The 11,106-nt window shown below is 40.1% G+C and overlaps 1 protein-coding gene across 1 annotated transcript; it reads left to right on the top strand.

Annotated features, from left to right (window-relative positions):
- Positions 1-3,145: 3,145 nt before the first annotated feature.
- On the top strand, positions 3,146-11,038 carry LOC133907527 (probable protein S-acyltransferase 22). Its single transcript, XM_062349582.1, has 9 exons — positions 3,146-3,519; positions 3,615-3,728; positions 4,909-5,277; positions 5,951-6,019; positions 6,110-6,181; positions 6,392-6,520; positions 6,941-7,021; positions 7,425-7,607; positions 10,031-11,038. Exons 1-9 carry the CDS (start codon positions 3,478-3,480, stop codon positions 10,754-10,756), a joined length of 1,785 nt encoding a protein of 594 aa, XP_062205566.1. The 5' UTR covers positions 3,146-3,477; the 3' UTR covers positions 10,757-11,038.
- Positions 11,039-11,106: the final 68 nt, after the last annotated feature.

Below are 11,106 nucleotides of genomic sequence, written 5' to 3'. Positions count from 1 at the left end.
TCTTATGGTCTAAGTTGGTTACATATGATGTTCTTGCCAAGCCTTCTTCTCGGCCCTCTTCCAGGATCCCCTTACCAGTCTGGTACTCCTCCCTTTATATATCAGAGGGAGACAGGATTTACACACAAGTCACGATATAGGCTCAGACCTAGCTAAAGCTTCCCACCTAGGCCCATCATTACTAAGAGCAGACGTATCTCACTTGCTCTATAGTGCTACAGAGTTTGTCCCATTGCTCCACCGTCTGCGTCATCCCGGTCGTTTGGAGTGCCCTGTCTCGTCCCCACGCGCCGCCTGCACACCTGAAAAAACCTCCTAACATGCTTATCAAGCCATCCACGGTAGCTCTGCGCCAACCACGCCTTGGTCAACCTGAAAGAGGACCTAGAGAAGGGAAATACTTGAGTGAAAAAGTATTTATTGTGATTAGACTTTTTAGACATATACATGCCCCGCGATCAGAGGAGACTGGTCGTGGGGTTTGCTCCTGCGACCTGGTGACTGGTCACGAAGCTTGGTCAGAGAGCCTGGTTGCGTGGTCGCTGGCTGGTCGCGCGGTCACTAGCTGATCACGCAGGGTGGCCATGGTTCCAGACAAACGTGGCATACAATCCTTGCTGATATCTTATCGGTGTAGATCCACTCGCGAGGAGATCTCACTATTCTTTACACTGATAACCTAAATAGTCTACCTTAGACCAGCTCACATTACGGAATAAAAAACACTTAAGGACAAGCAAACAGAGAGAGTCGAGATTCTTTTGACCGCTCCGGTCATCAGCAACGGCTTGTCTTGTTTTGACGCAAGCAAAAAGATAATATGTAGCTCACACAGAGCCACAAGGACCGTGACGTAACAGTTGCGAGTGCATTTTTTGGCAGTTCCATCCACGTTACCAAATTCTCCTAATTCGGTTTAAAAAAACTATATTTTAGCTAGAGATTAAAAAAAACAGTTTAGAGATTTGAGATTATAAAAAATTAAATTATATAATTTGTAGAAGCCGATAGAACTTAAATTGCTAGATTATTATAATTTGAATATTAAATTATGATGAATACCTATTTTAATTTGTAGATTGTGAATCACGTTGTATAACCTTTAGCCAAAATAAATAGGGGTAAGACAAATTGTACTGCTCAGACACAGCCCACATGCGACGTGTCGTACTTGTAGTTTTATCTCACATGATTAGTTACTAGTTAGCCTACGCGGAGTCTCATCATAGTACTTGATCTTTCTCGTGCGTATCGCTGCGTTTCGGGTTTTGAATAGGCTAATATGCAGACTCCGGGTCATCTTTGCTAATTTTGGTATTTTACTGAATTGTGTCGTCTGTCGGGACCGTTGTTTACCGGGATAGAGGAGGTGCCATACGGTGAACAGTCGGTAGATAGCTATCTACTGAACACCCTCTCAACATTTCTAAGAACCTATATACACTATTTGACGACTAGCAATGGTTTTTGAAACCGAGTTCAACAATTTGAAAAAAGCTGACAACAATTTTGAAACATAGTTCAACAGTTTTGAAACATGTAAATAAGTTCTAGAACATATTTCGACAGTTTTTAAAAATTTCTTTAACTATTTTTTAGCGGTAGCAATCTCCTATGCTTTTGGACCATGGCAGGTGGTGGTTCCTGCGTCTACATAGGTAAACTGCTTAGATTTTGAGTTTGCACAAACCACTTTCATTTTTTCTTTAAAAAGAGAGAGAGACAATTGACCTACAAATCGATGTGAGAATCATGCCACCCAGCCCGGCCATTTCGTTTCCTCCCAATTTTACCTAGCCAGTGAAACCCTTACTCTTGGAATAGTTTGAATGTGCAGAAATTAAACACAATCTATTGTGGGCAGCAAAGAAATTGAGCAAGCGCTTGAATCTGAAGCAGATTGCATTGTATGGTCAAAGCGCATGTCCGTATTACGTGAAGTTAGGTTTCTAATTTAGTTTAGATATGTACTATGATGCAGTCACGTGGATATACATGGGCGTGCATTGTGTATCAACTTTTATTAGCAAAAGAAAATGTAAATTTTCGTCGACTTGCATTCATAAATAATGTAAATTTTCTTCGACTTGTGAGGAGAGAGCCCAACTTCTTCTCAGGTCCAGGGCCAATTTACATGTACTTCTTCAACTTGTATTGCTAGTCTTTTCAAGTGTATTTAAGAGTTGAAACCAAATATTCTTCCAGGACCTCTGTGTTTGGGTACTCAGCTTCGCTTGAGACTAATTATATTTGAAGCTGAGTTTTTTTGCCCAAACAATTTATAGAAACTTGAAGTTGGACCAAATATGAGCCATATCTTATTTGGGAGAAAATAAGCTCTTGTCGACTTTAAATCTAAGCCACCCTGCTTATTTGAACTGACATTATTATTTTGATGTGCCAAGTGGCAATGATCGAAATTGCCGCTATAGCAGTTGCATGGTCATGGACTCCAAGTTAAGGGCCAAAACTTCGCTAACACGGCTAAACCACAAGAGTGGAAAAAACTGTCTGCTATAATGCTTAGCGAGCAGAAGAAATAGCAGCCCCTATGCCACATATAGTAATTTATTTTACTTGATAACAAATGTTTGTAACATATATTCATGCTATGATTAAGTCTTTGGTCAATTGAAATTAGTTTTTCAACACAAAAGATTTGCAAAGTGTTTCTTTGTGTCCCTATTATAAATAATGTAAAATTTTAGCAATTGAGTAGAGAATTTATTCCAATTTAAATAGTTTAAAATAATATTTTTCCATGAGAATTAAATTTCATGATTATGAGGCTTTGAAATTTACGAGTTTGGTTTTATCTCTGAGTTTGACTCCTAATTTTAAGTATAAACCTAACTTTTGCGAATCTATATTTTTAGCCGCATCATCACTTTTCAGTTACTCTTCAAGAAACCAAACAGCTGAACTACGCTAAATATTCTCCACCTAACACTGGGAGCACAAGGACAGAAAAAAGGTGAAAAGTGCATCAAGCAACATTTAGAAAAAGGCAAAAAGAATATCTTGGCGACGTATGGGAGGCTCGATCAACGAGCAGTAGTTGTACTTGAATAAACATGGCACAAACCCCTCGTCGTCGGCTTCCCTTCCTCCATAAAAATAAATCCAACGCCAGACTGTACAGTGGCTCTGCTCCCCAAGCTCTCATTCCTCCTCGTCTCTCTCTGCTCTGCTCTGCAATGGTTGCTCCGCTTGCTGTCCCTGCTGCTGGGAGTACTGAATTACTGATGCAGCCTTTCCTTTGAGCATTCAATACACCCAGAACTGCAAGAGGGATCAAAGCGCATTCAATACTCCTTGGCGGAAACGCTCGCACTGGAACCCTGAGCCGAAAGGGGACAAGGGAAAGAAAGAGAAGAGGCGACGCCATTGGTGCTCCTGGGTAGCTCCGAGCGCCGCCATTTCCTCCTTCCTTGGAGCTGCTGATTTCTAAGAGGGGCTCTTTTATCGTCCTTGGCGATGAGGGGGCATGGGTGGCAGCTGCCTTACCATCCTCTCCAGGTCCACTTCGTGCTTGGTGCTTTTTTTTTTATTGCTACTTTCCTTCCTGTTCCTAATGTATATTGCTTCCCTGTTGATGTGTGCGAGTGTTGCAGGTGGTGGCGATTGCGGTCTTCTTGGCTCTGGGTTTCGCCTTCTATGTTTTCTTTGTGCCGTTTGTTGGGGGAGAAGTGGCGCAGTATGTGGTCATGGGCCTCTACACACCACTGGTGAGCAGCTGCATCTTTACCTCTTCCTGTTTCAGTCAGTCCGTTTCTTCAGAGTGGTTCTATCTGTATTTCTTTTGCACTATTTCCTGGTGCGTTTTAGTTGGTTAGCATATATGTGGAGCATGCTTCGGAGATATATTTACCGGTAATCACATATGGTGTACAACATAGGAAACACAACGGCAAGGAACGTATACCTTCTGCTTCAGATTATGTTGAGTAGCAACTGTTCGTTTTCTCATACTAGGGTAGTTTACCTCGACTAACCTAGGAGGAACTACGTGGCTTTGTAAATAAGAAGAAATAGTCACCTAAATTCGAGCCGAAGAGGACTCAGAACTTAGATGGTCTAACCGTACTCTATCGAATTAGCTTATATTTGTTCTACAAAAAAGAACAATTCTTTTATTTTTGTTCCAAACCCTCAACTCAGTTCCTCGTACCAAGGTAGTTTACGTGGGTATAATCCGGTACAGGTAATGACACATTCTAGAATCAATTGTCTTTGGAACTGGGAGTATAAATGTATAATGTTAGCATTCCAAATCTACAGTAAGCAAAAAAAAAGGTCTCCCTGTCAGGATTTAAAGAAGAGTTTTCGTTCCTGGAATCATTTCAGTTCCTGTAAAAACAAATATTCTGGTTATCCCACGCTCAGCAATGTCAAATTCTATCAAGGCTTACAAGTTGTCATGGTGAAAGTTAATATTTGATGGGATTAGCGGGTGGCTATAATGTGCCTATGTTTTGCCAATGCTATTTACATGGCAGAAGAGTGATAACAATATATTCTATTGTCTGAAGCACCAATTCTTATGATGCAATAATTCATATCATTTATGAATTGTAGCTTCAACCATCGTAAACGAAGTCTTTGTGCACTGAATCGGATTAATACACCATGAACACTGTTAAGGATAAACAGCTTAATCCGCATAATGATAATTTCCCTTGCTCTTGTATAATATAGAACGACTATAGGCGCAATCATAAATGTTCCATATTTTTTGTTGTGTTACTTTTCACTGCATTTGATATTGCGTTCAGCAGCACAAGTTGGGATAATGGCCCTATGCTGCACTTGATATGCCCTCATATTTTCAAATTAATCTTATCAGCTAATATGTGTGCTGACTCGGAAAGTAACTTTTTGCTGAATAACCGATAATCTCTTTTGCAGATAACATGTGTTGTCATGTTATATTTATGGTGTGCTGCAACAGATCCTGGTGATCCAGGCATTTTTAAATCAAAAAGACACCCAAAAACTAGAAATGGAAAACAAACGCAAGCAAATTCAGATCATGAACCATACCCAGAAGGGAAGTCACTGAGTGATGGTTGCAGTACTCTTAATAACAGTGAGAAGTTAAGCAATGTTTTCGAAGGAAAGGATTCATCTTCTCACCCTGCATTTGCCGGAGTTCTTTGCTTGATATGCACCCCATTTTCTTGCTTATGCAAAAGATGCTTCCACTCATATGATCAATCCTCAGAACAGCATGGGAGTGAGGAAGGCATGTTTTTCTGCAGCTTATGTGAAGCAGAGGTATGTTATTAGTTTTTTTTTTCTCTGCTCCAAAACTATTTAGGTGGTGAAACTTGTTATTTGAAACTTCTCTCTTAAACTACTCATCGGTGCTTTACTTTTGAAAGCTGGTTCTGTTGTTACTTAATGTTTGTTATGCTGTACTCTGCACGTTGAACTGAGTTTCCCTCCTGTGTGCTCGTGTATCGATGTTAAAACTGTGAATGTTTCAGTCCTTTTTAAGTAATAAAACCAGGGCATATGTCGAAAACACTAAAACCTACTAACTGAGCAGTTCTCCGCTACTCCTATTTAGTTAAGCTATGTGACCATGATTAAGTATGTTGATGCCAGAAAGACAGGAACACTACACTTAATGTTTTGCTCATTTGAACTTATAATTGAATGCATGCATGTCATATTGGCAAAAAAATTATTCTTCTTCCAGGGCAATAAATGCAGGTTCCTTTTACTAGCTTTATATATTGTGTCAAGAATTTTTGTGAGCTTTGCTTCAGTATAGCTATAAATGCTGATCCAATCTTAAAATATTGCTGCAGGAATTATTTTTATGAGTGCATTTTAGATTGAAATGTCAACAAAATGATGCTATACCCTCCGAAAGCCACAGAGTATTCATATTTGTACAGTTTTGTGAGGTCTGACTTGTGAGTATTAATTGTCTATCATGTAGGTCTTGCAGCACAGTAAGCATTGCAGAGTTTGTGATAAATGTGTAGATGGCTTTGATCACCACTGTAGAGTAAGACTTCTTTCCCTAATGCTAATTTTAAACATTTTTGTTCCTGTAAAGAAATATATTCTTAGCCCTCCTGTATTGATTTTCATGTAGTGGCTCAACAACTGCATAGGGAAAAGAAACTACAGAAGATTCTTTATTCTAATGACTTCAGCTGTTCTCTTGGTAAGTACAGACCATCATAAAAGACTTGATGAGCCTTAGGATTTAAACAGTTACTCCATGAGTGTTCCTTGTGTCTTTGCAATATTACTCAAGAAACAACAGTATAAAATCTGCAATTCAGTAGGCACTGCATGTAGGTAGCTTTGCTGTCCCGTGTCCATTACATTCTAGTTGATCATTGACAGTTCTCCATGGTTTGTACATGGTCAGCTTATAATGCAGTGGCTGGTGGGTGTTCTTGTGTTGATTCTTTGCTTTATGAGGCGAGGGGAGTTTTCTGGGCAGATCGTCTCAAAGCTTGGAAGCAGCTTCTCGACTGCGGCTTTTGTAGTTGTTGTGGTGAGTTTGTTTAATAAAGAAAGTTTCACACAACTGTTTAAGTATCTTCATTCGTATATGGTACCGGCAAAGTATTCACAGAATCTCTCAGTAGTCAGTACCATAGATTACCACCCGTATTTTGATATCTCAACTGTATTAACTTTGCCGATTTGCCCATTGCTCTTTCCACATACTATTGAAACCCAGCCGAGATGTATATTGTTTGAGCAGAAGCTGTTGTTTCATTTAATGCTTTGTATTAAAACATAAACTAAAGAAAAGCATTTTGGTTAAGAACTAGGGCTCACATGTGCTTATGTGATCTATGTGCTGGTTTGTATTATAACATTAAAATGTATGGAATATGTCTAGTATACAGTACTATTTACTAGTTTAGAACAAATTGTACTGCATGCTAACATAGAATTACTTTTGCAGGTGACATGTACGTTACTAGCAATGATTGCAACAATACCACTCTCACAACTTCTGTGCTTCCACATTCTTCTTATCAAGAAAGTAAGCCCCTCACTGACCATCCATTTATCCTGTAAATGCTATGTTTGAGAAATTAGAATGCCTTGGTATTTAATTATAATATTACGATTGGCTTCTTTCTCCAGATATTTTCCCCTATCGATAAATCTGCAGATTGTTCCTATCCTAACCACAGTTAGTCAGATACGCATTTGCTGCTTGAGAAATAGAGAGCAAACTAAAAAAATACATTTAACTTGCTAAAAGTATAGTAGTTTTTCAAGTCCAATTCTTGGAGAGAAGACTATATAGCCTGCTGTACTTCCTACAGTTCATTGCGAGATGTGATTCTTTTGTTTAACCTACATATGCTTAGTCCTTCAGCCTTCAGGTTGCGTTAAAATTAAAAAAAATGATTATATTGTACTTGTTCACATGTATGCAGGGAATCAGTACATACGATTACATTGTAGCTTTGAGAGAGCAAGAACAGCAAGAGAATGCTGAGCACCAAAGCCCGCAGATGTCCATCATTAGCTCTGTCACGGGATTTAGCACAACTAGCTCTATTGGTCCGCTTCATCGTGGGTCATGGTGTACTCCACCAAGACTATTCCTTGAAGATCAGGTATGCACTGCTACCACATCAATCTACCAAGACTTGTATGCAAAATTGAAAGGCTTCACTTTTAAAAGTTTTGTAGTGGTGCACAGAGATGCAAATTTCGTGTTTGTGACAGCATGTGAGCTTACATAACAGAACATGCTGTGAGGAACAGTGACGTCTTAAGAGGGGAATGAATTATGACACTTAGAAACTATTTGACTCCAAAAACTTTACAAGATTCTATCTTAGTTTCTATCTAAATATATTTTAGATTTATTTAGTGTGTCTATTCTTCTGCTCAAGAGGATAGCAACCTACTATAGCAAGGTAATTGCAAGTATGTAAATGTGGAAACGTAAATAAAGTAGAGAGACAAACTCGGCATAAAGGATTTTTATCTTGGGTATCGATGACATTCATGCCATCCCTAGTCCACGTTGGAGCTCCACAAAGGATATGCTCCCGATCGGCACGACTCTTTCAGTCACAACTCTTGAGCTGCCAAGTCATCAAGACAAGGTCTCAAACACAATGGCCACTAAGTCACCAAGGCAAGATCTCACCACTAGCCTCTGTTTCGATCACTTGCTATCGTGATCACTTCGAAACTTGAGCTACCAAGGTAAAGGTATCCGCGCCCTCGTACGCGTGGCTTGCCGCCACTCCACACCAAGTCGCAGGGTCAGCAAGCTGGAGCCACCAAAGCCAATACCAGTGAGTCACCAAGACTCTAAGGTGCCGACGTACCACTCAGTACAAGCTAGAATTACTCATTGATCCCTTCTTCAAGCTGCAGCACCTAGCTACAACTCACTCTAGGCCTATAAGCACTAAACACTCTCTAATCTTATGCTTAATCATTTTGGATGGTCACTTTAAGCACTTTGGTGGTTTGGATGTCTTCTCAAGTGTATATGAGCTTTCTCTAGACTCCAGCAGCGTACCACACGTCAAATGACTAAATAGAGTGGTATTTATAGTCTCACCCACAAAAAATCTATTAATACCGGATGATCCGGTAAGAACATTAGTACTAACACTGGATCATCCGATGAGTAAAAACTCACAAACTAGCCGTTGGAACTCCATTCAATACATCTGTGGATACCGGACATTTCGATGTTCCTTCAAATCCATCACCAGACCTTCTGATGAGTTATCTTGAGTTAGACCGCATCACTTCTTCTCTATGTAAAATGTTCCGATGCATTCATCTCTATGATCATCGAACTATCCGGTGAGTTGATTTTTATCTTTGCACTTGTATTCTTCTCTGCAATAAATGCTCTCGTGCTATCCAGTGCAGATCACCGGACTATCCAGTGAGGTTCTCAGCCTTCTCCCCTTTGTTAGAAACGCTTCGATGAGTTCAACACACAAAGCACCGGACTATCCGGTGAGGCTATTAGCATCTGTGCACAATGATCCGGTGAGTACAAACTTTACTGCACCGGACTATCCAGTGAGGTCAATTCTCCTGAGACTTCTCCAATTCAATCAAACTTTGTCCCAGCTGTGATGGCTTTTTGATGTATTGCATCCATAAGACCTACTAACAAACATATTAGCCTCAATAACTATGTTATCATTAATCATGAAAATCACCATCATGACCTAATAAGGCTATTTTCGCTACACATGGCCACTTCTCAAACTAAGTTATGAGGTACGATGAATTAGTTCCTTGTTTCATGTGATCTTCTACTTTACAACTTATTTTTGTAGGTCGACGTAATTCCACGTAATTCCATTGACTACTAGTGTTTTGAATTTAGGAAGATCATATGTCAAATAACTAACATATTTCGTTATCAGGAAATCCTTGGAAAGTGTGTAATAAAATCTTCTAACTTTGACCATTAATTCAAAAAGGACTTTTTGGATGGATCATGCGGAAACAGTATATTTTCATAATATAATAATTTTACAATTTTTTATTATCATCATATAAAAAGGTAATGGTCAAAGTAACACATCATAGACCATGTTGATGTCCAAAATGTCATATATTTAGGACAGATAATAAAACTGAATTTTTCTCTTTCTTTGTTGCCACTATTCCGTTGCCTCCATTTTTTGTTTTTGCCATCACCACAATTTAAATTGTATCTGATTGTGCAAAAGCATGCTAAATTTATGTAAAATACCAAAATACCCTCCATTGGCTGACAACCCACCCTAAGCGTAGAACACTGACATTAACTACCACTGGACCCATATTTTATAATTTGAAAGTGGTTCTCTTGTGACCTGAACTGATGGAGCCTAAAATGGCAAAAAGTGGTAAAAACAAAATAGTGGTAATGGATGAAATGGCGGCAAAAAAGAGAGATTGAAACAAAAATTTCCCTTCGTTTCATCACAGTTAGCACGTACATGAATATACTGGTTTTCCCTGTTCCTTCGTCTTGTGGATACTCAATGCTCATGCCATTTTTCTGCAGTATGTCTCTCATCCGGACATGCCACAGAATTGCGCAGGCAAGAAGACAAAGGAAGATGAAGGAACCAAAAGAAAACCTCCCGGACATGTAAAAATCAGTCCCTGGACACTGGCCCGCCTTAACGCGGAGGAAGTCTCAAAGGCAGCTGCAGAGGCAAAAAGGAAATCCAAAGTTCTTCAGCCAATCACAAGACGGGAGGTTCTTAAGCCTGACAAGAGGAAACCTGACAGAAGAGGACGTTTTCTACATGAACAATCTCCTGATCCCCTTGCAAGGACATCTGCCAGTGGAACTGACAGCAACTTCAGCGGCATGGCCATGGAAACACCGGACAGTTTAGCCCCATTGCAGCAAGAAGCAAGGAGCGTCTTCCAACCCAGCGCTGTGTCGTCCATCAGAAACCTTGCTTCATCACCCGAGAGTAGCCTGGACTCACCCGATCTCCATCCCTTCCGTGTCTCTATGTCGGGAGCTGACGAACTTCGAAGCTTTATGTCACTTGCAGCTTCGGAGTCCACTGCTCAGAAGAGCGTCGTGCTTTCCAGGTCGACAAGTGGCGGGTATGAGGCATCGGGAGGCGAGGACAGCGACCGCATCCCCTCGAGGATCGTGCACCGGTCGTCCAACTGGGCCAATGTCATTCTGAATTCTGGTCGGCGGGAAATGGCGTCCCATCTGAGCATGCCCACATCTGGAGGGTTTGTTTCTAACACTAGGCAGACCTAGCTGAAGATATGCTCTATTGCTAGTCGTGCATGCCTAAACGGTAAATGGCATGAGCACTTTGTGACCTGTTACTCGTTTATGTGATGTGATCTTGCATTGGTTAGGAGCAGTACTGGAAAGGCATTTCCTAGTTTTGGGTTTAAGACTTGTTTATAACGCCATTCCATTCTTCTTCACCTATGCTACAAATACTCCAAGTTGACTGTGTACCATGGTTTTGTGTAGCTCATGTGGTATACACTGTAACTTCATCCAAATTTACTCCACATAGCTAGGTTTGCTTGAAGTTTTCCTGATTCAATGCACGCTTTTGCTCTCCATATAATAATTATAAGATTATGTTACAATTA

This window comes from Phragmites australis, chromosome 24 (genome assembly GCF_958298935.1).
Source record: "Phragmites australis chromosome 24, lpPhrAust1.1, whole genome shotgun sequence".
In the NCBI taxonomy this organism is placed as follows: domain Eukaryota; kingdom Viridiplantae; phylum Streptophyta; class Magnoliopsida; order Poales; family Poaceae; genus Phragmites; species Phragmites australis.
The sequence above is the reverse complement of the archived record's forward strand: the minus strand, read 5'-3'. Positions and strand labels throughout refer to the sequence as shown.

Coding starts and splice junctions, on each gene's coding strand:
- LOC133907527 (XM_062349582.1), top strand. CDS start 3,478: ATGAGGGGGCATGGGTGGCAGCTGCCTTACCATCCTCTCCAG. Junction 3,520..3,614: donor TGCCTTACCATCCTCTCCAG/GTCCACTTCGTG, acceptor CGAGTGTTGCAG/GTGGTGGCGATTGCGGTCTT. Junction 7,608..10,030: donor GACTATTCCTTGAAGATCAG/GTATGCACTGCT, acceptor ATTTTTCTGCAG/TATGTCTCTCATCCGGACAT.